Source organism: Hyaena hyaena, unplaced genomic scaffold (genome assembly GCF_003009895.1).
Source record: "Hyaena hyaena isolate Hyena2069 unplaced genomic scaffold, ASM300989v1 scaffold_492, whole genome shotgun sequence".
Classification (NCBI taxonomy): Eukaryota; Metazoa; Chordata; class Mammalia; order Carnivora; family Hyaenidae; genus Hyaena; species Hyaena hyaena.
Genome location: NW_024081124.1, coordinates 1386737 through 1412473, shown reverse-complemented (window position 1 = coordinate 1412473; position 25737 = coordinate 1386737). Strand labels below are relative to the sequence as shown.

At 48.9% G+C, this 25737-nt stretch overlaps 1 protein-coding gene across 5 annotated transcripts in view; it reads right to left on the bottom strand.

Moving 5' to 3' along the window:
- Positions 1 to 25737, bottom strand: part of ZZEF1 (zinc finger ZZ-type and EF-hand domain containing 1) — a 103935-nt gene that overhangs the window by 65132 nt on the left and 13066 nt on the right. For all 5 annotated transcript variants that reach the window (XM_039254499.1, XM_039254500.1, XM_039254501.1 and 2 more), the window contains exons 2-15: positions 24140 to 24284; positions 20659 to 20853; positions 18915 to 19086; positions 17927 to 18126; positions 16369 to 16579; positions 11761 to 11877; positions 10668 to 10846; positions 8954 to 9052; positions 8167 to 8258; positions 7487 to 7635; positions 3436 to 3547; positions 2296 to 2511; positions 1303 to 1403; positions 426 to 595 (exon numbers count right to left, since the gene is read on the bottom strand). In XM_039254499.1, coding sequence (XP_039110430.1) covers positions 426 to 595; positions 1303 to 1403; positions 2296 to 2511; positions 3436 to 3547; positions 7487 to 7635; positions 8167 to 8258; positions 8954 to 9052; positions 10668 to 10846; positions 11761 to 11877; positions 16369 to 16579; positions 17927 to 18126; positions 18915 to 19086; positions 20659 to 20853; positions 24140 to 24284 — 2158 coding nt within the window. The remainder of the gene's footprint in view (positions 1 to 425; positions 596 to 1302; positions 1404 to 2295; positions 2512 to 3435; positions 3548 to 7486; positions 7636 to 8166; positions 8259 to 8953; positions 9053 to 10667; positions 10847 to 11760; positions 11878 to 16368; positions 16580 to 17926; positions 18127 to 18914; positions 19087 to 20658; positions 20854 to 24139; positions 24285 to 25737) is intronic.

The window sequence follows — 25737 nt, the reverse complement described above, 5'->3', positions numbered from 1 at the left end:
CTTACAACATACGCACCTGCCTTCAGCAGCCGGTAAACTCCCTGGCCCCCGCTGCGTGCTGAGCACCTCTGCACAGGCAAGGCAGCGCGAGGATGCTACGTTAACTCAAATACAGACGACACGTGCAGTTCCTATTTCATTGTCTCCGGGTCCCTTTGAGACACAACTTGGGAAAGCCTTAAAAACGATCTCTGATGGTCACGTGTTTTAGCCTCAGTTTGCGGTCACCAGTTCCCCCTCACGCCCGTGTCTTCACTCAAGACTGAATAGTGTGACAGTGATCACTCTGGGTGTCACACCCGTGTCAGAAACCAGGGGGATACCACTGACCCCTCTCCGGAGCCTGCGTGACCACAGGCGCCCCGTTCCCAGAGCGGGAGGCTGTGCCAGCCCACGGTCCCGTTACAGAAAAGCACACTACCTACCGTCACACAAGTGCGCGTGGAGCTCCGTGGCGGCCCCCGCCGCTCCAGGGCTCTGCCGGGGAGCCTTTGCGTCCTGAGCGGCGGCCGGCCCGTCGCTCTGCAGCTCGGAGAAACAGCTCTGCAGGAGGCGCAGAAGCAAGGTTTGGGCACAGACGCACTCTTCCCTCGGGCTACGGAGAGACACAGTGTCAGAGAGCAAAACGGCAGGTTGCTTTCACCCTCCAAAGCCCACAGCTGCCTCCAAAGGCCTCCCCCAGACACACGAGGCACAGGGAAAACAAGGCCGGCGGGAAGGAGAGAGGCAGGAGGGGACGAATGCTGTACCAGGTGGCAGCTGAACACACAGCCCCGGGGGGGCCAGTGGGCCACTCCGGAGCCTGTGTCTCCCCTGTACAGTGAAGCTTCTAGCACAGTACTCGACCCGCTTACCCCACCAGGCTGGAAGAAGGATCTAACGCCGAAATGTTTGCAGAACCTCTGTGCAAAGTATGTTACAAAAACATGAGGTGTTGTCTTTAACAACAACCAATCTTTCAAATGAGAATATAAACTAGTGAGAAGCCTGGGCACTTGGGTGGCTCAGTCGTTAAGAGGCTGACTTTGGCTCAGGTCATGATCTCACTGTTCATGAGTTCGAGCCCCACATCGGGCTCTGTGCTGACCGTGTGGAGCCTGCCTCGGATCCTCTGTCCCCCTCTCTCTGCCCTCCCCTGGCTGTGCTTTTCCAAAAATAAACAAATGTTCCAAAATAAATAAATGAACAAACTTTTGAGAAGTCAAAAAATCTTGGAAGAAAAAAGGATCTATTTAGAATGCAAAACTTAGTGTTCTCAGTTTTGTTTATATGATTATCACCTTATAACAAATTCTGACCTACTTTTGCTTTAATTTACTGTAAAAATTCCAGAAGATCTGCAAATCAAGACCCGCGAAGTCCAGGAAAGGTTTATATTTTAAGCCACTTTCCTTCTGCTGCACCTAAAAAATTATAATAAAAATAAAATGGAAAAATTCATTTAGAGAAATACTGCAACAGCTCATTTCCTCCTCGATGTGAAAGAATGAGGCGGCTCACATGCGTAAACATGTATAACTGATGCTCACTCTTAACAACTAAAAAGCACGTGAACAACGACTTTCTATGATACATATGTGTGAGGACACGTGCACGTAAGGCACGCACACACGCCCCCATGTCCACAAACACCACACCCAAACATGAGTGAGTGTCCACGTGGTGAAGAGCCGTCCCCAGGAGCTCCTTTCTGAGCTGCACCTGCCTGCGTGTAGGCAGAAGGGGAGCTGTGCTTCAACGCCCCTGCTGCTCCGAAGCAGCCCCTGCCATCTGCTGCCTCCTGCTGTGACAGAAGCGCTTGAGTAGCAAAGACCGAACAAACAGATACACTGAGGTACAGCCTCCAAACACTAAGATGCAGGACACAGGCCAACAGCGGACGCCGTCACCTCCCGCCGATCCCTGAGCTAAGACAGCACCTCTATGGGGACGGCAGCAAGATTCTTCTCTGGAGTGAGCTGTCTCTGTGTTTTTATTAGTGACTGTAAAAGTCAGGATCAAAAATACAAACAAGTTCAAATCTGGACATTTTGGTACTTTTAGGGAGCAAGCAGAATTCACCTGTACTTCCGAAGTAACTCTCCCAGGACTTAAAAGAGACGTGAATCCCATACTCTGCTCGGCCTCCCTAGCCAACCCGACACGCACACCTCACGCCCGACTCTCCGGCGCCGCCCCGCAGCACACACACGCCGCTGCTTCAACAGGGCCACGTCTCACCGGCGGTTCGTTTCCCTCCACGTCACCGTGGATTTCCCCCAAAGGAACGAGGTCTAACGAGTGAGAAAACTCTACCAGGTCATGGGCGAGCTGCTGAATGAATTGAAGGGTCCTGAGAAGCAGTGTGGCCCCACAGACGCCGTCCTCTGTGTCCTTTCTGCAGCGGGAGCAGACGACGAGCTGTTCTGCCCCCGTCCGCGCCGGCCGGAGGTGCCCGCTGACGCTGAGGCCCTGCACGCCCAAGCGCTCTGCCGACTCCTGGCGGGTGCAGAGGAACTTCACCATCAGATACTAGGAAGGACAGACAGATGGAAGGGGAAGCACTCAGAAGTGGAATACAAATGGAAGGGAGACTTTAATAATTTGTTAGGTCCCACTCTGCCTAGCGGGAGGCACAGAATAGAAGTCCAGCGTCTCCAGCAAACAGAAAAAAGACAACACGAGTGCTGGATCAAGTCGGGTTTGGGGAAGGATCACAGTACAGGAAAGGGGATCACCCCTCCCATCAGGGCAAACACAGGGTAAGACGGGATGAATCCGGGCAGTACGTGTGCTCTGTGGCCCAGTTATTTTGAAAGAGGAATCGGGTATGTGGTGAAAAGAGTCAACAAAAATTGCCCTAAGGAACCCTCTCAAAGCCCCCAGCTAACACAGGCAACCCCGGCCCGGGACACAGCCTCGTCCGCGCACAGCCAAAGCCATCCGAAAGCCCAGCTTCTACACAACACCTGCCCCTTACTGCGGAAGCTCTCCTGCCAGGAGCCGTTCAGACTCCGCGGCTCAAATGCCTAAATGTTTGCCCAACACCTACCACATACGGGCCCTACCGACAGGTAGGTATCATTTCTCTCGCTGAAGCTTCTCACTAAGACCCACATGGAGTCTTAAGAAAACGAAGCAGACAGTCGCTGTCTCTCCTACACCACGGACACAGCAGCCCTTCCCCTGTCCCAGCTGCGCACCCTCCCCCCGCGTCCTAGCCCGCCGGTCCTGGGAAGCCCTCCCTGGAGGGAGACCCCCAGGCCGGGGGGGGGGGGGGGCGCCGTTCCTCTGGTCACAGGCCCCGTGTGCCCCACCACCGTGGTGTCTCCCAGCAGTCCCAGGCACGGCCGCCTGGCCTCCGGGGCCGGCACGCTCCGACCACCCCGCCAACGCGGACCCGCTGAAAGGAAGGAGCGGGCAGGCGTGCAAAGGCCTCGGCTCGCTCACGCTTACTTTGGCAACTCTGCACTGCTGCAACTTCACATCCGCTTCATCCCACTCCTCTTCAAGCTCAAACCAGCCAACAGGGTCTTCCTCTCCAAGGTCATCAGGCGAGCAACCGGCCCTGTAAGCACAAGTGTGATCACAAAACGCTTTCCTGTTTCTGAGCTCCTCAAAGGTCTACCGGATAAGGCACCATCTGAGTGGCGTGTAACTTGTGTGGATGACCTGTCGGGTGACAACCAGGGACTGGGTGTGGCACCTGGTGTCTCTAAGCACATGAAGCAGTTGGGGGTGACTTCCTCCTCATTCCTCAACCTCTAAATATAATCTGGGAACTAAAGAGAAAGTCCGCTTCTCTAGATAACTCGCATAGCTGAAGAATGAGATGGGAGCCCGGGGCATCTTAGATGAGCTAGTTAGGAATAAGGAACAATGCAACAGCCACTGTGTGCTTCTAGAAAGATCCAAAGGAGAGGCGGGTTCTAATATACATACGACCAGCCTGAGGTTTAGTTTGCTTTCAACAACCGAAGGGTAAAAGCCAGGGAGCTTTCAGATCGTGAAGCTCCAAAAGAGGAAAACTTCAGCCTCTGTTATTTTTTCCTGTTCCCTAAAACTTCCTTCCAGGAAAGCATTTCAGCCTCAAGGCTAAAGGAGCACAACTCTGTGCCACCTCTTTTTAAAAACGAGACACTTGAATCGTACTCCTTTTTCAGGAATTAAATAACCAAAGGAGAAAAAGGCAGTCTTTTTCAGATCACGTTCCTAAAACTGTCCACTAGTTAATCTGTGACGAGGCCAGCAAGCTGGCAACTCGAGAGTGCTCCGTGTGGAGAAGCAAACATGGGCATGTGTGGCAAGAAGAGAGAAAAGATTAAGGACTCGGGGTCGGTTCTGTAACAGGCACAAAAAATGTTCTCTTCTTAACATAGGTCAAGAAGACACTTTTTTTAAATGTCTTTGAGAGAGAGAGACTGCATGTGAGTGGGCAGGAGAAGAGAGAGAGAGAGAGAGAGAATTCCAAGCAGGCTCCGCACTGTCAGGACAAAACCCAACACGGGGCTCAATCCCACGAACCGTGAGATCATGACCTAGGCCAAAATCAAGAGTCAGACACTTAACCACCTGGGCACCCAGACATCCCAACGTAAGCCCCTTCTTAGCATAAACTTTCCATGACATCATTAACCCTAAAACCAATGGGACAGGTGGTATTCTGTCTTAACCCAAAACCATGTCCATGAGTTTCATCGGTATCGTGTCTGAGGATTTCTTAATTCAGTCTCTGGCAGCCATCAAGAAAATCTTTGAGACGGAGAGACTGCTGCCCAGGTGACAGTGACAAAGAGAAGCACCCTCGCTCGCTACGCCACACAGCAATAAGACAGTTGGCTCTGGAGCATGCTGACTGACCAGCATCTGGCCAGAAGGACAGAGGAGGAGAGAAAAAAGGGAAGAAGTCAGATGCATGTACGTTAACATTTTGATTTCCAAACTGGAGAGAGAGTGATAACACGGAGGCTAGACAAAGCAGGATTTTAGAGTAGTCAGGCTGGAACCAGAAGCTAAAATCGGCAAGGGCGTAATGACTAGGCTGCATTTAAGTTAAAAAAAAAAAAAGAAAAGAAAAGAAATCCTATATGTGAAAGATCTTGTTTAATAGCAGACTTAGGGGGAAAACTTATTTTAATATGTCCCAAGAATGGGATAGAGCTGCTTAAAAATAAGTGTAATTTCTAGTTACCATTAAAAACAGAAAAAAGGAAAAGGCATCTTTTAAAAAGGCATATATTTGTGGTGGGGAGGGAGAGTCTAGGGGGAAAGGGTATTTGTTCCAATTCATTCAGAGGGCTGGAATTAAGGGCATGGAATGTGGATCCCAACTAAATATAATCTAACTACTGAAGTGCAGTGAGCTCTTCGTCCTCAAGAGCATTCTAGAGACTGAATGACCATCTGTCTTGGCGGCCCTTGTAATGAAACCAAAGGAAGCTCAGTGGGGAGAGAGTTACCCCAGACCCCACTACTCCACGCGTGGTCCGTGGGTAGGGAGCACCAGCCACCTGAGAGCTTCTTACAGGTCAAAGTCTCTGACCCGCCCAGAACCCGGATCAGAATCCACACGGGACGGCAGCCACGCTTAGCGTATGGTACTGGCGACGCCTACAGCCCTCTGTGAGCTCAGTGCCCTGTCACCCGGGACGCACTGGAGCAAGAGCAGCAAGCCTAGGGCGCAGCTCGGGGAGTTCCAACCCGCTACTAGGAATGAGGGCGGCGATGTGGCCTGAGGGTCACCGATGACCTGTGGCTAAATCTGGCAGGTCCATTTGCAGACCTGACCCTGGGTGACGTCTGACACCGCTGCCCACTGCTTACTTCCTCTAGAATCACTCCCCTGGGCTTCAAGACGACACACGCTGGCCTTCCTACTGCCTTGCTGGCTGTTTCTTGGCCTCCTTTCTTCTCCGTTGCCCCTTAAATGGTGGTGCCTCTAAGCATGCTGATCTATAGGGTCTTTCTTCCCTTCCTGGCCCACCCACTCTTCCAGAGTGATCTAACTCGCTTAAATTAGCATTTAAGTGTCTCTATCCGTAACTTCGTACACCTCTTCCAGATCCTGACACACTTATCCAACCAGATGTCAAGGACCTCAAGGTCCTCCTAAACCTCACATTCAACAGGACCAAAACTGAGCTCGTCACCTTTCCCACAGACCTGTTTTCCCACGTATTTTCTATGAGAGAAAGGCACTCCCAGTGTCCCACCTGCCCAAGCCAGAATCCCAGGCCCCGACGCCCACACCACCCTCCCTCCCCTGCTCTACTCTCAGTCACCTTCTGGCGGTCTCTCAGTGGGTCACCACCGCTCCGTCACTGCCAACACTGCTCCAGCCAAGGTGACCCATGCTGCTGGCTGCCTCCCCCATCCCATCCTGCCTCCGTGCTGGCTCTCCCCTGCCCAGGCCACACACACTGATCTAGAACACTGCTGGTAAAACACACGTCTGGTCTCCTCGTTCTTCTCTGAAATTCCTCAACACTATGCCGACCCCCCTCCCTTGCTTAAAGGATAGAGTCCAAGCCCTGACCCAGAGACAGGAAGACCGTTAGTGGCCCGGCCCCTTCCTGCCCCTCCAGCTCCATGTTCCGCCCCTGTCCACCTCAAAGTACACTTCTGGCACTTGCAGGTCCCTGAACGTGGGACCTGAGCCCCCCCACCGCCCTCTGTCCCTCCCTGTGAGTTCACAGATCTGCTCTGCTCTTTGCTCAGGATCTCTCCTTCCACTTCTTCAAGTGGTTGATCAGCTGTGCATCATCCTTAGCTCTTATACTGACAATACTCCCTCCGGGGTCTTCCCTCCCAGAGCCCCATCCCTCCTTTCCTGCCCAGTGCTGATAGCACCACGACACTGCTTGTCTAAACTGAGGGACTGGGCTAACGTGCTCACTGTGTCTCTCTGGAGCCCAGCGTCAGGCCCAGGGCAGAGTGGGTGCTTTTAAATATCTCCAATAGAGCATGACTAGCAGGAGGGAGGTTAGGGCACATAAACCCCCCAGCAGCTGGAGACTGAAGACAGTCCAGGTGTGTATCAGCACCCAGCCATTCTGGAGATGCATCCACCTGGTCACGGGAAGAATGGGTTAGGGTCCATGAACAAGATAAAACATGTCTTCACAGATGGCTGCTAGAAAGCAATGAATGATCACAGCCACTGAGGATGGGTTAGGGCACCTCATCTATAAAGACATAAAAGCGTATTTTACTGGGGTGCCTGGGTGGCTCAGTCGGTTAAGCGTCCGACGTCGGCTCAGGTCATGATCTCACGGTTCGTGGGTTCAAGTCCCGCGTCGGGCTCTGTGCTGACAGCTCAGAGCTTGGAGCCGGTTTCAGATTCTGTGTCTCGCTCTCTCTCTGACCCTCCCCTGCTCACGCTGTCTCTCTCTCTCTCTCTCTCTCTCTCAAAAATAAATAAAACATTTTTTTGAAAAAAAGCATATTTTATCAATAAGAGAATACATATAGTCTTATTAACTACAAAGATTTTTATTCTGTTCCCTACCTGCTTTTTACAAATTGCCTGAATTCCTGGAGCTTCCATTGGTCATATTTTTCAAACCTTTTGAAGTGTTCTTCCGCATGAAATTTCTCAGAAGATGAGTTATAGGCAAACACCAACCCGCACTGGGCACCGATGCCACCACGTCGAACCTGGAAACATATCTAAATGAAGTATGCTGAAGGTGCAAAAGTCCTGTGGCTGCTTGGTTTCCAAAGAATACGATTAAAAGCAAACAGCTTAAAGCAAAATCAAACCAACAAAACATAAACATATTTTTGAATATGTTAAGTCCTGGAAGAGAAAAAAAACAAAACAAAACAAAAAACGCTGCTTCCTAAGAAAGGATTCTTTATCTTTCTCAGTCCTTATGTTCACACCTTCCCAGACAGCAGACTATTCATCTCTGTGTCCCTGTCCTCCGCTACAGGCCTTGCACCGAGAAATCGTCAAGACAGTCAACGAAAACCCAGTGTCACAGACCTCTGAAGCATAATCTTATTTAAAAACATTTTAAAAAAAATTTTTTTATAGTTTATTTACTTTTGAGACAGAGAGAGACAGAGCATGAGTGGGGGAGGGGCAGAGAGACAGGGAGACACAGAATCCGAAGCAGCTCCCGGCCATAGCCCTGGTTTTAAAACAGCAGCAACGCTGCATACAGAAGGCAACGCGGGATTTACCATAACTCTGATCTGTGTGACTTGGAAGGCAGATTCAGCTCCTGTAGAAAAAATGGTACTTGCTCTGGTTTTTCCAGTTTCTGTAAGAAACCCTGCAAAAGGGAAACACTGAAGTTACGATGACTGGCTCATTTGTTAAACTCATTTGATAACTGCCAGAAGGTTCCCCCTGCTTGACCCAATGGACAGTGTTCCAAGCAGTACGGTGAGCACAACAGGGGCATCTGCAGAGGACGGCCTCGCTGGCCAACGAGGCGGATGAGGAAGACGCTCACAAACACCCTGGATGACGACAAGCGCCCACTGCCACGTGCGAGAGCACACCAGCCACGGCCACATCAGCACCAGGGAAGGAGTGAGGCTGCCTTCCAGATACTCCGATGCCACGTGACCATACTGAGAAATACCCTTCTCCTTAAATTATGTTTTCAGCAATGCCGTGCCTCAGATCTGCTGACTCCCTTACTGCTTTAAGATAACACGGTAGAAAAACAATCTGAACTTAAAAACGCTCATTTTTTATATTCCGAGACAGAGAATCCTTGCTTTTCAAAACTCAGGGCTCTCAAGTACTTTGAAATCGTTACAAGCAATTGGCCCTTAGCAGACTACAGGGCTGTGATGACGAAGGCACACAAAAGGTTCTAGAACCACTGCCCAGGGAAGGCCGGCCCGGTGTGCGGCCTGGGTGTTCTGGGCACCCCAGAGCCCTGCGTGTGGTCTCACGTGGCTGGAGGGCACGCCGCGGCCCTTCCCGCCCACAAAACACGGACGGCCTACCACTCACCATCTCTAGTCCACGGCTCGACGAGGAGGTTTTCAGGCCCTGATTTCTCTTCCTTCCCTTTGACATCACAGGCCTGAAGGGTCAACTGGAGAGGTTTCCCTGATCAAAGAAAAGACAGAGAATGGGAGCCTTAAGCTAGCACTGTGAGAAAAATTACTAGCAGGCACGGCAGTGGAAATGGGACTCCTGTGGCCTCCACACCACTGACCAAAAATGTACCTGTTGGAAAACTAAAGCAGAGAAGCGATACTGGACTAAAGTTATGCTTTCCTGAAAGAGACTAAGTACAGCTTTATCTCCCTACAGGATTCCAAGAAGTCGCTAGATAACCACTATCCAGAAACAAAGCACGTTATAAGACAGATTAATAGCATACGTTCAACATACTTGGAAGAGGGATTCCTAAGATAGTGTTTTGGAGCCAATTTTTATTTTTATTGTAATTGCATTTAAATATATAAATAATATCTTACGGTTTTGGGTTTCATTTCTTTAATACACCTGCAGGCAAATTTTGACGGTCTTAAGAATTACAAAAATCACCACTTGCTATGACGACCTGAAAGCTTTTCCTGTTTCTCTTGTGTTAATGATGCTGTAATGAACGCCCACTAACGTGTACTCAAATCCGGAGCTAGACTCTGTCGATAACAAACATTCCCTCACGTGTTCCCCCGTCCAGGGCTCCTGGCCTAAACCACTGCTCACAGAACTGGAAAGCGGCCTGCAGAGTATTTCCCACACACCACGTATCCCTCCCATCTGGCCACGCCTGCTATGGGCCCCCTACCCCACCAAGAAATGACCTTTTCAAATTGAGGGGGACCGTGGATTTATAACACGTCATTTATCTGATGCTAAAAATTAAACATAAAATAAATTGAGTCGTATTATGGCAAAGGCACAAATGTCATGGCAGAAACAGCAGAGTTTGCCCCTGTCGCTCAGGGGGTGGGATCCACTGCTACACTTCGCACACAGAAGCTTTAGCACGAAAGGCCAGGATGGCAGGCAAGTTGTTCCTCACATAGCAGCTGGGAAGAGCCCGGAGGCCCCAGTCCACGCCAGCTGGGCAGTGTGAAGCCGGGCACAGCTGGGCGAAGCAGTGGCAGCCACGCAGCTCTCACGGGCGGCGGAGGGATGCAGTCTAAGATGAGGATCTGGCTCTCTCCTCCTCCACGGGGAGACAGTCCCACTTCCCAACCCCCTTGGTGTACACACAGAGACGTCCTGCACCTCACCGAGGACGGCTAGGTCAAAGGGCCACCAGAGGCCAGTAAGTCCTGGGATGTAGCCCAGCAGACCCTCAGGTCCCCTCCTGATGCTGCCAGAAACGAGCCCACACCCCTTCTCCAGTAGGAGGGGTACGTTCATAGGGAAATCACAGGATAACTACAGTGACCTGGTCCGCAAACTACCCGAGGGCATACGATGCCAGGAAGTCCCACGTTAATGACGGTTTTTGTTGTTGTTTAGGGAGAGAGAGAGAGCGAGAGAGCAAGCGCACGCGCGAGCACAAGCGGGGCAGATGGAGCCAGGGGCACAGGGAGATGAAGAGAGAGAATCCCAAGAATCGAAGGAGAGGTTGATCCCACGACCCTGTGGGATCAAGACTTGAGCTGAAATCAAGAGTCGGATGCCCAACCGACCGAGCTCCCCAGTGCCCTCCGTCACGATGGGTTTCCGGCTTGTCTGTCCTGCCCGCGTCACGTACCGTATTTGAGGAGCAGGTTCTGCCTGACCGATGCCATGGAGGAGATGAGGGACGAGGCATCATAGCGCGTGTCGAGGTGGTCAGTGATGGCACACAGAGAGCTCAGCACCTTGGCAACACTTCCTCGTGCTAGTGCAAAAGCCAGGAGAGTCAGCTCCACCTCTGGACTCGAACGGCAGCTGTGAACAAAGAACAAAAACCTTTTCATTTTTTAAAAACATGAGAAAATCAAGGCAGCCCAAACCCCACACGGCTGACCGCCAGAAGTGAAATTAACGTACTGTGTGCTTTCTATAGGTTTATCAGAAATAGCTTCTCAAGATCCTGTAGATAACCTAACAAAAAATTAAATGAGCCCAGAGGACCAGGAAATAAATCCTCACCTCTGTCCCCTTAATCGGTGAGTATTTAACAACGCTAACAGTATCAATTTTAACAAATCACGCTTGATAAATCAAACAATAAATAAGTAAACAAACCACAAATAAAGAAGCTGCTCCAGTCAGCCTGTGCTACCAACAACGATGACTGGGGACGGGGTTGGCTCGAGAGCCCGCTCCTCCAAGCACCCACCGGTATTTTAGATGTACACCACCACGTGCTTCTCGGTCATTTTAAACACGTTACATAGAAACTTTTTTTTTAATGCTTATTTATTTATTTTTGAGAGAGACAGTGAAGAGAGGGAGCGTGCCAGGGCAGGCAGACCTCCGACAAGCTACTTCGGGGCCCCAGCCAGGCCTGTGGGCCGGCGGCTGTGCAGAGAGGAAGCGGATGCAACCCAAGGCCACCGCGTAAGCTGAGAGCTTCTGGGTTTGGGACTGTGGGTTACCAACTGCGGCTGCCGCAGAGAAGCCCCCGGCCTTCCCCCACCTCCTGAGGTCAGGTGGCATCAGTAGATAATGGATTTTAGATGGGTGAAGGATTATGTCATTTTTTCCTTCGATCACAAACACGAGGCATTTTTAGTGGTAGCCTTTAAAAGATTAAAACATTTTTAAAAGGAAGACCTACCAAGCATACAAACGAAGACCTACCAAGCATACATGCCCTCTGTGCCCTACAAGCCCCAGCTTGTCAACCCTGACTCTACCTGGTTATCCTCATGAGGAAGCTGTCCACTTCTTCAAGCACGTTGGGAGACAGGAAGGTCGAGAAGTCCGTAGATCCTGGGGAAAGGGACAGTGGAGGCATGTGCTGCAGCGCTTTCCTGGAAGTGGGAGGTGGAGGGTCAGAACACGCCAGGCAAACTCGCCAACTCACTAATATGAAACAAAAACTGAACACTTAAAAGCTCGTTTGGATGAATCCCTCATGAAAGAACAGCATTCCTACGGAGAGCCTGACACGCGGCCCAACACCAGCTTCCCCCAGAGCCATTGCTGGGTACTGTCATGGGGTTTCTTTCTTTTTCAGTTCTTCTTTTGAGAGTTCTTTTGCCCTCTGCAAAGGCTTACTCCACTCTTGGGAATCAAGTATTCATTTTACACAGAGTGGTCAAAAGACATATGTATTCTACAGAAAAACCCTGGACTTCTTAGAAAACATGGCCCCAGGGGCAGAGCTGCGTGGGGCCCAGGAAAAGGCTCATTTTATACATCTGCCTTCAGGGTCTACGGTATCTAAAGATGTGCCATGAATTTTCTTTTCTCCTAAATGTACCAGCACCCATCACCATTTCTGTTCTTGCCTGTGTTTCTAAAATATGCTATTCTAGCCTTTTTACCTTCATGCTTGCTTTTATGTGCCTCTTTTCCCGTCACCACCCACATTTATGTTTCTGAATCCCCCCAAAGCTTTAGCTCCTCCAGGCTAGTAGTCATCCAACAAACTGATACAAACCAAAACTACTGGGTCCTACCCTGTGCCAGCAATTGTGCTGGGTGTGTGACTGAAGGTTCACAAGGTGTAACTCGAGAGTCTACAGCTGACCGTCACCTTACGGTAACAGTCGTGAGAATCCCCAAAACAATTTTATTCTGCATTTCAAAGCAGAGACAGCACGGTAAGGCTAAAATCACGTCAGCGCCCACTGTGCCCTCTCTCTCCCATTCTCTACACGGAGCTGCAGACGCAGGAGGCCAGCGAGGTCACACACACACACACAGGGGTGCGCACAGTGCAAAGACACTTTGCTTCATGATACTTGTTATTTTTCCTCATTGATTTTCATTGATTTTTTTCCCCAAAAATTTCATGTCAGTCATAGGTCACTGACATTTAAACGTTAGGAGTGAAAATGTAATTGCAGATTAATAATTACAACTTCTTAGAAACATAAACTTTAAATATATCCATTCCTCAAAATCTTGCCATTTGCAACAACGTGGGTGGAACCAGAGTGTATTATGCTAAGCAAAATAAGTCAGAGAAAGATAAATATCATATGATTTCACTCATATGTGGCATCTAAGAAACAAAACAGATGAACACAGGGGAAGGAAAGGAAAAATAAGATAAAAACAGAGAGGGAGGCAAACTGTAAGAGACTCTTAAAGGCAGAGAACAAACTGTGGGTTGATGGCAGGGGGCGGGGTGGTTACATGGGTGACGGGCACTAAGGAGGGCACTGGCTGGCATGAGCACTGGGTGTCACACATAAGTGATGCATCACTGCGTTGTACTCCTGAAGCCAGTACTACACAGTATGTTAGCTAACTTGGATTTAAATTAAAAATATGTATATAGCTATTCTTCAACAACTTGGCGTATCTTCACAAAAACTAGATAGAAAGTTCTTCTTCCCTTTCCTGAAAATTCAGTCCATAAAGCAGGGCTGTGCAGGGTGGGCACTCACGGGTGCTGGGGCAGGAGGGCGGGCACCATGTGGCCCACAGTGGGGTGCCGGAGGGCGGACTGGGCAGGGTGAGTACGAGACGGTCTGACAGGGGAAATAAGCACCAAGCAGGGCAAGGAGGGAGGCCCGGTGCTAAACAAGGAACCCCAGGGGGACCAGAAGGACACACGTACGGGGATGGTCACAGCAGCAGCCCTGCAAAAGACGCTGGGGTGGGGGTGGGGTGAGGACAGGGTCCGGGCAAGGGCGGGAGACCGGGGGGGCGGGGGGGGGGGCCCGGTCACGTGGGAGCACGGGCGGCAGGTCTCTCAGGTCTCTCACTGTCCGACAGGGGAGGCGCAAAGAGAGGGAGACATCCCAAGGTGGGGTCGTCTGTACACGGGGTCAGAAGTGAGCCCGGAAGTGAGCTCACAGAAATAAGCATGCATGTCATTGTGCACAACGTACACACACTTGCAAGTTACTTCTGTGCGAATGCGTATTTCCCAGTGGGCCCCATGGAGATGGAGGAGAGAAGTCACACCCCACCTGCAAAGAGTCCAGAGTGTTCGCTTTCTTGTTTCTCTTCTTTAAAATTTTTTTTTAATGTTTATTTATTTTAGAGAGAGGGAGAGTGCAAGCGGGGGAGGGGCAGAGAGAGAGAGGAGACACAGAATCTGAACCAGGCTGCAGGCTCTGAGCTGTCAGCACAGAGCCCACCAAGGGGCTCGAACTCACAAAGCACGAGATTATGACCTGAGCCAAAGTCAGATGCTCAACAGACTGAGCCACCCAGGAGCCCCTCTTATTATTTTTAATTTTTTGTATGTATTTATTTTGAGAGAGCGAGCGAGCACATGTGCATACACACAAGTGGGGGAGGGGCAGAGAGTGGGGAGAGACGGAATCCCAAGCAGGCTCCACACCATCAGCACAGTGAACCCACCAACTGTGAGATGACGACCTGAGCTGAAATCAACACTTGGACACCTAACTGACTGTACCACCCAGGAGCCCCTTGTGTGCTCACTTTCTACATTCTCCACTAGAAGCATGATGATTCTGCAGGGAAAAAACGTCTCAGTGCAGGATTAAGGCAAGGAGCATTCAAGCCAGGCCTGGAGTATTTTGTTGTTCCAGAAAGTAAGGAAGTGCTCCAAGTTAATGAGGACACGTCAAACGGACCCATGAACCAGACTGAAGGGGTTCCCACGGGCCACGCCTGGGCCAATCTGAACATCAACACTGTGATGTGTTATAACCTAGCGGATAACGTAAGAATCAGGAGTCCACTGCAATACCAAGTTTGAGGAGGAACGGGATATTTTGTCTCAGACCACCTCCCCCAAAATACTTACTAATTACCGGGAAAAAAAAAAAGTCCCTTTACAATGGAAAATCTAAGAGACCCCCACATCCATGCAGGCACTGAGATTAACATGAACAGCGCCAGTAACGGGGCAGTCTAAGGTGGCGTGCCAGCTGACGGGGTGAGAACAGGGGCACCCTCACTTCTGGCACACCCCTGCTAAAGCTGCAACACTTGCATTTCATTATGAGATTCAGATGAACCAAAACCGAACAACACCCTTGCAGACAACTGACTTACAATCTTCAAAAGTGTCGAAGTCATACAGTCCAGGGAAGACTGAGGGCCTGGTCCACACCGAAGGAGACTCAAGAGACGTGACAACGAAACAAAGCATGATTCTGGCCTGGATCCCGGTGCCACACAGGACGTCACTGGGCCAAGTCACAAGACCCGCAAGGGACCTGAGGACTCGCGGGCAGCGCCGTACATCCCCGACAAGCCCCTGGGCCTGACGGTTGTAGCCGTGTTCTTTTTCACAGGAAATACACGCCAGTGTATTCAGGGACAATGGGGCACCAGGTTTGCAAATTCCTCTCCAACAGCTTGGGATGAAATAAAAGCTCTTTGCACTGTACTTGTAATACTTCTCTAAGTTACAGATTGTTTTTTTGTTTTTTTGTTTTTTTTTTTTTTAATTTTTTAAACAGGAAGCAGGACAGGAGTGTGGCCAAATACTACCCTTCATATCCGGCACCCTTCGTATCTGGCAGTGTTACCGGCTGAAAAGTTTTACTGAACAGCAGTAACAATCTCAAAACACATCTAGAGAACATCTATTAGCAATCTCTTTTTATCAGTTACTGAACTTTATTTTTTTTAATGTTTTTTTTTTTTTTTTTTCCGAGAGAGAGGCAGTGCGAGTAGGAGAGGGTCACAGAGAGAGGGAGTATCAGTTACTGCATTTAATGTGTGCTACTAATACTTCACTGCTTCTAAGGTTGTATCTCACTACTTTCTGCCTTGTATACCACTGGGTCTTTTTGTCCTAATAGTTTTGGTTTTTTAAAATTTTTTAGTTTGAAAAATTTTTTAATTTAAATTTAATTGAATTTTAATTGTTTACTTTAAACTTTTAATTCAATTTTAATTTGCCTTTACTTTTTTCATTTTAATTTTCAAAGGTGCTCTACATTTAAAAATGAATTCATTTAGTACCCTTGAAGATTTCCCTCCGGAGTAAAAACAGAGCTCTCAATTTGGAGTCCAAAGGCCTAGACCCAAACTGACGCATCCCTGCCCAGCGATGGGCCAGCAGAACATCACAAGGTCCTCCCCCGTCACGTGGGGAGAAGTTCTACGTGTACATTTCACAATACGAGGAGGTAAATGATACACGGCACTTGAAGGCACTTATCTGAGGTAAAGTGCTACATAAACGTGAGCAACTGCCCCCTGGAAGGGCAAGGAACAGAGCCGCCTGGAGCCGCCGGCACCAACGGAAACAGCAGGGCAGCTGTGGAGGAGCTGGTGACTGAGTCTCAGTGCCATGCTCTGCAGGGGGAGGGTACAACGGGGGCCCCTCGGTGGGTGGGAAAGCAGAGAGGGCCACTTACTGAGTGTTGTGCAGCACTGTCTGGACGAAGGCGGGATTTGTCTCCATGGACGCCGTCACCAGAGATGTCAGCAGAGACCAGTACCAGATCGCAGAAGCATCTGACACTGAGACCCCAGACTTCTTAACTCGCTGAAAGCCAACAGCCCTCAGACCATGAATTCTAGTGTCACATCCATCGCTAAGACAACGTTTTATGTTAATCTGGACATCTGTCAAGCGCAAACAACAAATTCAGTATTGGATTAAGTTCTTCAGTTCAGCAAATGCTAGGCTCCCAACTAAAAGCAAAACAGTAATTCACATTTTGAAAAGAAAATTCTGAAATATACTCTGATACCAAAAATAAATAATGTGTACAATGGAGCTGGCATATAATAAACTCGTCAAAAAAGCACGAGCCAAATTAAGGAGTCATAAGAATAATGTGTAAATTAAAGGGTGGCTTAAATCTTCCCATCACAAAGTTTCTTAGGAATTTACGTGCCTTGAAAACGAACACAAGATCATTTTTTAAATCCTGACTAAATCCATGGTAAGAAAATTACTACAGCTAGGGTTCTGAAATTTTGACTGACTTACAAACAGGAGCTGGCTCACAGTAGTTGTGAGACTTTATTTTCGATAATCAAGTCCAAATAGAGGACGCAGGCATGACTTGCTTTTAAGAGGTGCTGCAATTTCTTATTTGGGTTGGAGAGGAGGAGGTGAGAAGTTAAAAGGGACACGACTTAGAGAAAGGCTCATCACAGTGTGAGACAAGGAGCGTCTACTCCAGGAGCTGAACTACTGCTTTGCCCACGGGCGAGACACAAAGCCTCTACCTCCCTAGGCCTCAGGTCCTTTGAGCCAAGTAAGAACACTTCTTTTGGCCCAGGAGAGCATTAGAAGAAATTAGACAAAGCATGAAGCATTCCGGCTCCCTGAATGAAAAAAGCCTGGAAAGAAATCACAGAATTGTGATTATTTCCAAAATGCTAGGCATGAAGGTTATAATAGCATAAAAATGGAAACAACCTAAGTGTCCAAGAATAAAGAGCTGGTTACAACTAAGGCAACACTAAATAAAGGTGTGCAAGAACATGGCAGGACAACGCACTAAAGAATTACGAATCAGCACGGAAAGTATATCGCCATTTTTGGAAATGCGCACACACAGTCCTCTGTTTTATTTTTAAAATGTGTGTGTGTGCGTGTAAACACACGCATGTACACATGCACACACACATATAAGAAAATTTCTGGAAGGTTCCACACTAACATATTCACAGTGATTACCCCTGGGGTAGTGGAATTTTGAGTAATCTTTGTTTATATTTTCTAATTTTCCAACAAGGAAACAAAAATATTTTTAATTGAAAAAGGCTCCTATAACTTTTAAAAACACCAAAAAGATGAAATAATGGCTACTCCCACGTGCATATCATGAGTCGCTAATCAAACCTACAAAGAAATCTAACAGTTTCTCCATTTTAGAAGTCTTCCCGCTAAAACATACTCCTTCTTCTCTCCACCCTGAACCCCTGAATCAGAGGGCAAGACGCATCCGGGCGACTCACAGAGCTGGCTGATGTTGGCGTTGTCCAGTAGCGTCACGTAGCCGGTGACGTTGCTGGGAATGTGCACGTCGCGGACGTCCTGAAGTTCGCCGGCACTTCTCCCCACGGCCACGGTCACCTGCTGCGGCATGTAGCTCTGGTCAGTGGCAGCCACTGCGATGGACAGGTGCCTAAGCACAACGTCTGGCTTCATTTTTAAGCTGGAAAACACAGGGAGCAGCAACTGCAAACGTTTGTACGGGTCATAACCGGCAGCGTTCACAAGTCCCGTCTCCGAGACCTCGTGCCTGATGTCACCAAAGACTCACTTTCTAAAAGCAACCAACTTGAAACGCTATTAGTTTCAAAATCCTTATGAGCTTCCCACACCTTGAAGATTCCTTTCAGTTCAAGATTAACCTTACATTTCCTCTTAAGCTATTAATACAAGCAGGAAAGTACAACATGAACATCCTAAAAAACACTTTACCTGAGAAACAGATTCTAAACTGCATCCAAAGAACTGAACATATTCCCTCATCTGCAGGTTAGATAGCTAAAGGTCATATATGCTCTCTACGAGAAAACAAGACAATTATTTCTATTCCACCGACTGAAAGGAGCCCTTTCCCTGAAGAGACGGCGGCTTCAGAGCCAGAAGCACCTCAGCAGGCCCCGCTCCTCCCATCCCCCTGCCCCTACAGGGGTTTAAGTGAACACAGAGGATCTTAAAATGTAAAACTGCATCTAAGTACGTGCCCCTTGTGATGCTAATTTTCCTGAGAAACTAGGGAAAAAGATCTGAAATTAGTATCATAAAACATTAGTCAAATACTATTTTCTCCCAAAATTCCAAGTAAAGGGGGGGTTATCGGTGTTTACGGATACACGAGCCCGGCAGTGCCGTAAAGTCCCCTGTACTTGACTCTTAGAGCATCGAAAATAATTTCCGAGCGCACTGATGAGAGGGGAGCGCGTGGCTCGCAGTAGCTGGTGCGGCCTCACCCACCGGATCCAGTGTGAGCGGGCGCTGCCATCCGACTGCCAGTACGACGACGTGTCCCCATTTGTCATCTTGTCGATGTCCGCGGGGTTGGAGGACGTCTCTATGTAAGCATAGCATTTTGCCACCGACTTGAGTCTATCCATCTCTGGGCTCCTAGCGAGATCACCAGGGCTTTCTGCAGGGAAAATCAGATTCCATCACATGACATCCCTTTCACAAAGGGAAAAAAGGTCATTTAAAATACCTAACATAAATATGCTCGGTACCTTGATCCTTGAAAAATAAATGTTCCTTAAAATCTCCTTCTGAAGAACCAATATAAAGCAGAAACTGGCCAAGGATTGCTCCATGAACCACTACAGTAAAATGCTTAAACCACAGACATTTGCAAAACCACACTAACAGCAAAAAATGGTATCTTACAGTCTCAACTGACATTTCCTTAATTATGTGTGAGATTTTTTAACCCACTAGTTTGTAAGCCACTCGTGTTTCTGAGTGAGGCCCGGTCCTCCCCTCATCTATTTTCTGTGGAGCACAAGTCTTCTTACCAGTTTGTATGTTATATGATGTGCACGCGCACGCGCACACACACACACAGAACAGGTGATGTCTACTACGTTCTAGTTCAGTTTAGAGAAGAGGAATCTAAGGCACAGAGAGTTAAGTAACTGCCCAAGGCCAGAGTCAGTAAAAATTAAGTCTGTCATTATGTTACAAAATATATCTTTATTCCCTGAATATCATTCATCTTTTGACTCTGCTTATATCTTCTGCTGTACAGAACTTTAAATCTGCATAAAGTCTAATTAATTAATCTCTTCTAGTCTGACTTTCACGTCTTGCTCAGCGAGGTGTCCCATGTCGGGCGTTGTGCAGATGGCACTACTCTCTTCTCGCACTTTACAGTCTTTATAGCTGAATTTTTTGATCTACCTGAAATTTGTTTCAGTATAATGGAATGGATTAGAATCTAGTTTTATTTATTTCTCCAAATGGCTGGCCAGTTGCCCTGACCCCAGCTGTCGACCAATACACCTTTCTACCCCATAGAAAGTAGTGCTAACTGTCCTGGCCTGTGTTCCGGCATGTACTGGGTCTACTCCGGGACTCTACCATGATCCACAGACCTGTCTGTCCACACTGTCAACGTCTGCCAGTGTCACAGAGGGAGTCTGGGGTGGCTTTTCTCATTTACGCAACTACTGCCCACAGAGTACCTACAATGTGGCAGCCGCAGTCCCGGTGCTAAGGATAATGACATGAACGGGGCAGACAAAGTACAAAGGAATAATAACGGTGCAACTTCAGATAGTAAGTGCCACTCAGACCATTAAAGCTATAAAGGTGATGGTGACCATAAGGTGGGGAATGGCAGGGGTCAGGGCGTTAGATCAGATGGGGTAACGAGGAGAGCCTTTCCTGAGGCCACATCTGAGCAGAGACCTGAATGAGAAGCCAGTTGCACTAGGAAGGAAGGAGGGGAGGGGAGGGAAGGGGAGAGGAGGGGAGGGGATGGGAGGGGAGGGGAGGGGAGGGGAAGGGAGGGGAGGGGAGGGGAGGGGAAGGGAGGGGAGGGGAGGGGAGGGGAGGGGAAGGGAGACACAGAAACCAGCAGAAACATATGCTACAGACTGGCTGCTATTCTGGTTTTCAGAAGTGAAGGCAGGGAGAAGGGCTGGCTCACAGTGCTTCTGGAAGAAATGAGAGAAGCCGCTCCCAGCCCCCTCCACGCACGCACACGTACCCCTCTCCTTCTGTGCCAGCTGGTCCAGGGACTCCTTCAGAACCGAGGCCCGCATAGAGCACATGTTATTGCAGTGGTCCAACATGGGGCAGGGGACGGACATGCCAGAGAGCCGATTGCGGTGCAGGAAACGCAGGATCAGGGACGCGTGAACACCCAGGCCCTCCTTGGACTCTGAAAATATGTCTATGAAACCTAGACAGACAAAACCCAGGTTGGGTGTTTTGAGGAACGCGCCACCACAGGGTCCCTGCACCCCGCCTGGTGGCCTACCTGAACTGGCTGTGAGTGAGAGGCTGCCATTACGGGTCTTCACTGATACTTTCAGCTTTAATTATTTAAAAATCTAAGCAAATTTTAAGAAATGAGCCAGTGGTGATCTCAACTTAAAAATTAATTTCACAGGGGCCCGGCCGGCTCAGCCGGTAGAGCACATGACTCTTCACTGACTCTTGGGTACAGAGATTACTCAAAAATAAAATCTTTTAAAAAATTTCCTTTTGTTTAATAAAATTTTAGAAGACTTCGAATAATGATTATTTGTTTCAATCCCAGCTTTAAAATTGCATCAAAAGCACTAAAACACTAACCACAAGTCTTTAAACATGTTTTGTATACAGAACGTGGGCTAAGAATAAAGTCTGTCATGTCTTGGAGTAAGAAAAGTAACTGTTTTTATACTCAACTACAGGACAGCACGATAATGATGGTGCGGCCACCGCCCTGACCACAGTTCCCAGAGGCATCTCACGGCGCGCGGGCTCTGGCCCGAGCTCCCGCCGTCACTCCAGTGGGGCTCCCTGGAGTCTGCCCCCACTGTCCCTCCCTCGGGCCTCAGCATCGCCTGTTCATACTGACCCACGCAGATTTCCTGAGCGGCCCTCCGGGCCGTCCTGTCTGCACTGACCCGAGCAATCTTACAAACACATAACATCTAGCGCTGTTGAACACCCTTCGTGGCTCTCCATAACCTACAACGCCATGCCCTGAACTGAGGCGCCCATAACCCAGTAATAAGGGGAGGCGGGGATAAACACGGCAGCTTTTCCCAGAGCTCAGACATACTTGTAGGTTTGGGGGAAATTTATTTTATTTTTTTACTTTCTAATGAATCATAACAGACGTGACAAAAAGTACCTATGTTGCAAGTGTACTGACTGATGAACTTTCACAAACTGAACACCCCATGTGTGCAGCACCGAGAGCAGACCTCACAAGTCTTAGGAGAAATTATTGAAAGTGTAAAACAAACAGGTTAGGGGGGCCAGGGGGGCTCAGTCGGTTAAGCGTCCGACTTTAGCTCAGGTCATGATCTCACAGTCCGTGGATTCAAGTCCCGCGTCGGGCTCTGTGCTGACAGCTCAGAGCCTGGAGCCTGCTTCAGATTCTGTGTCTCCCTCTCTCTCTGCCCCTCACCTTCCCTATTTACACGTGTGCTCTCTCTCTCTCTCAAAAATACACACAAAAATTTTTTTAATAAATAACAAAGTAAAAAAACCCAAACAGGTTATTTGCATTAATTTTTAAGAGAAAGCAGGCTGACGAGAATTTATGTGCGCGAAGCAGCTCGTTGTGACCACGCCGTCCACGCAAATCCCGGAGACGGGCTCCACTTCCCAGGACGCTAGAGTCCGGGCCACCCCGGCCCTCCCTGTACGGTGTGTGCCCCCTTGGCAGACTCCACGGCAGCACCACCCTCACGCGATGACAGTGCCGATGCCACACCCACGTGCTCAGGACCCTCGTGGAAAAGCAGACAGACTCTGGTAATGGGAACATTCTCCCATACGCAGAAACAGGCAGCATGTCCGCAAACACTCAGCACCAGCATGGGGAGATGTGACAGGGACAAGGTCCAATCTCGGTCAGAAAGAAGGAGGAGGACACAAATCCCATGGCAGGTGAGTCCGGCTGACCAAGGTTTGTCCTAAGACTGTGATAAAATAATTTCTGTAAACTGGGGGTTGATAGAAAATTTTGAGTAAAAAGTCCTAGTCACAGCCCTGCTGCAGAAGCACCCTGGGCTGTGAGCCCCGGGTTTTCCTAATTCTGTCTCCCCTCCCCCAGTCTCCCAGAGCAACAGTGCACTGAGGATTATTTTAGGTGGGTCCCCTGGTCATCACCCTTCCTTGCCTCCCCAACATCTGCTTCAAGCGTCCACACAAAGCTCCTGACGTGACCCCTGTGCTGCTAACGCAGACGTGGTAGTTACGCGGAAACGCCAAGATGTAACTCAGCTAAACGTTGAGTCGAGGCGTACTCTTACCTGCCCTGAGGGTAGGAAAGCAGTTAAGAAGTACGGATTACCTCACCGCTATACAGATTGTATAATTAGGGGTGCCTGGGGGGCTCAGTTGGTTAATTGTCTGACTCCTGATTTCAGCTCAGATCATGAATTCATGGTTCATGAGATCGAGCCCCGTGTCGGGCTCTGCACTAACAGCACAGAGCCTTCTCGGGATTCTCTCTCTCCCTCTCTCTCTGCTCCTTCCCTGCTAATACTCTCTCTCTCAAAAATAAACAAACATTTTTTTAAGTCCAAGATTATATAATGAAAGGCAACTTGAGGAAGAACAGAAGCTGCATTCTTCATCAATATACACACATCACGCTTTCCTAGCCCAGCACACCCTCCGCAGTAAGCCAGAGAGGTCAAAGGCAATCGCATTTACATCAACGCATCTACCAAGTCTACCTGCCCGCACTGCTGCTCCCGCCAGGCTCTGTGCTACCTGTTAGGGCACCGAGAGCACAGGGTAGAGAAAGTTCTGAGACGGGCTGAGGGCACAAGGGTGATAAGCAAAGTTTTGTCCCTTTGGAACACAACTGTTTTTCTCACCGGAAAAAAAAAAGAGGGCAATTTAATTTTGATTCTGTCTTCTGAGTCCCTAGAAGAGACCATACAAAAACACAAAACTTTTTTCCTTGGGACAATCTAGAAGAAGTATTGCTTTATTTCATGCTGTTTTTATTACGGCTTAAATTTCAGACGGGTAGCTTTTGAAAACAAACAAACACTGGGCACCTGCCATATACCAAAAATGTGTTAAATGTGAGGACACCGCAGAAATAAAAGGTCCCTGTCCTCGCAGAGACAGAGTATAAGAATAAAGACAGGCATGTACAGATAAGTGAATGATTAATTAATTAATTACAGTGCTGATATGAGGCAAAAGACAAATGCAGGATGCTAAGAACACACGCTTGGGGCAGGATCAAAACAGACCCGCTAAGGAACATGGGGTCAAGACAAAAGTCCCTAAATACGGCAGCGCTGCCCAGGCGTCACTTCACTGGGGACCCAAAGAGACGATTACCCGGAACACTAACTCAGACCGCGAGCGTAACGGAGATGGCTGGAAGAAGCACATTTATTCCACGGCGCCCTCACCCTACCTAGTTATAACCCGCAGGAGAGCAAAACTCATTTCCGCTCTAGAAGAGCACCCCCTGGCCTTCAGCGCTCAGATGAGAGCCTTACCCGGGACAAGAGAACAGGCCTGCAGCTGCCTGATGATGTGGCTTAGCTCCCCCTGGAGATTAGCTCCGCTGGAATTCTTGAGGGCCTCCAGCATGTTCTCAGCATCGACTGTACCATCGCCCTCGGCATCAAACTGGGCAAAGGCCTACAACACAAGAGATACAATAAAATCACATCTGTTCCAAATCATGGATACTTTGTTGCCTCTGGTGACGTCGTTGTGGTTGCAGGAAGAGTCCATTTACATGACTCAAAGACAAAATAAATTTGGGATAGTAACACCCTGCGTATAGAAGTATTACTACTAACACTATGTGTACACACAAGGTTATCCTCTCATTTCTTTCTCATGAGATTAATCCCCTCCTCCCAAATAACTGCAGAAAGCAACCTGTGCAGCATTTTCCAACTGGTTACAAAGTACCCAACATAAAGCTGGAATCTTAGCCCACCTCTTCCCTTCAAACACTCTACTCCACAGCCCTGTTTTCACTAACCTTTAACCGTGTTCTCACTTGCTCCCTGCCCTTGTTAGGCCATCCGGGGAAGTGGGTACAGCATGGGATTTAGTTTGAAGCCTGCTCTGTCACTAACCAGCTATGTGACTGTCCACATTCCTTTATCTCCAAAAGCCTTACCTCCTTCACCTGAAAAATGGAGCAAATATTACCAAATTCACAGGCTGCTGTCTGGATTAAGTAACATTTGAACGGAGTCCAATACAGTGAGTGAAAGCACATTAGAGTGCAAAGTGCCACCTCCTTTCTAATCTGCACTGTCATTCCCTCTATGTCCCTGACACCATTCCCTCTCACATTCTACAAGCCTTTCCTCACCTAGTGACTGTCCCCGCTCCTCAGATCTCAATCCCTGCCACATCAGTGACTTCGCTCGCACACAGACATCCCTCACCATGAAATCCTTCAGGAGTCTTCCCACCTTCTTTTCTAAGTAATTCTCTCCCTTCCTTAAAACTCCTGCCTTTTCCTTACTCCTCTCCACCATGAAGCATGGAGATGTCCCACTGAGGTTTCATGACGGATGCCTCTACTGCCATCACAGACCTCTAAATGATGCGGTATTTAATAGGGACATGACAAATCCCAGTGGTCACGTCTAAAACCAGGGTGTTCAATGCGGGATGGGAGACAGAGTTTAGAGCAGCATTCTCTTGGCCTTTCCTCAACCAGACAAGATTATCCAAAAAGGTTAACAGGATCAAAGGCTACAATAATCAAAGAACAATGTTCAAAAGAAGAAAATATCGCCCTGTTCTCCTCTGATTAGACCCACCGCTTACTATTGAAGCTCCACACCGACAGGGAAAGGCATGGAAGGGATCAGAGGAAAGAGACCGTGACGGACAGAAGACACTGTCTGCGAGGACGGGCGCAGGACCATGGCCCTCAGTGTGCAGAACAGGGGCCTGGACCAGGCTGTCACAGGAAGGGTCAGCGAAAATTAAGGTCATGAGATAAAAGTGAGAGGGAAAATCTCATCACGAAGACGGACTCGTCTGTTGCCACTGGGGCAGAGGCGACAAGGGCCTCCGGGAAGGAAGGCCCAGCCCAGCCCTCGAGGCTTCCCGGGGGGTGAAC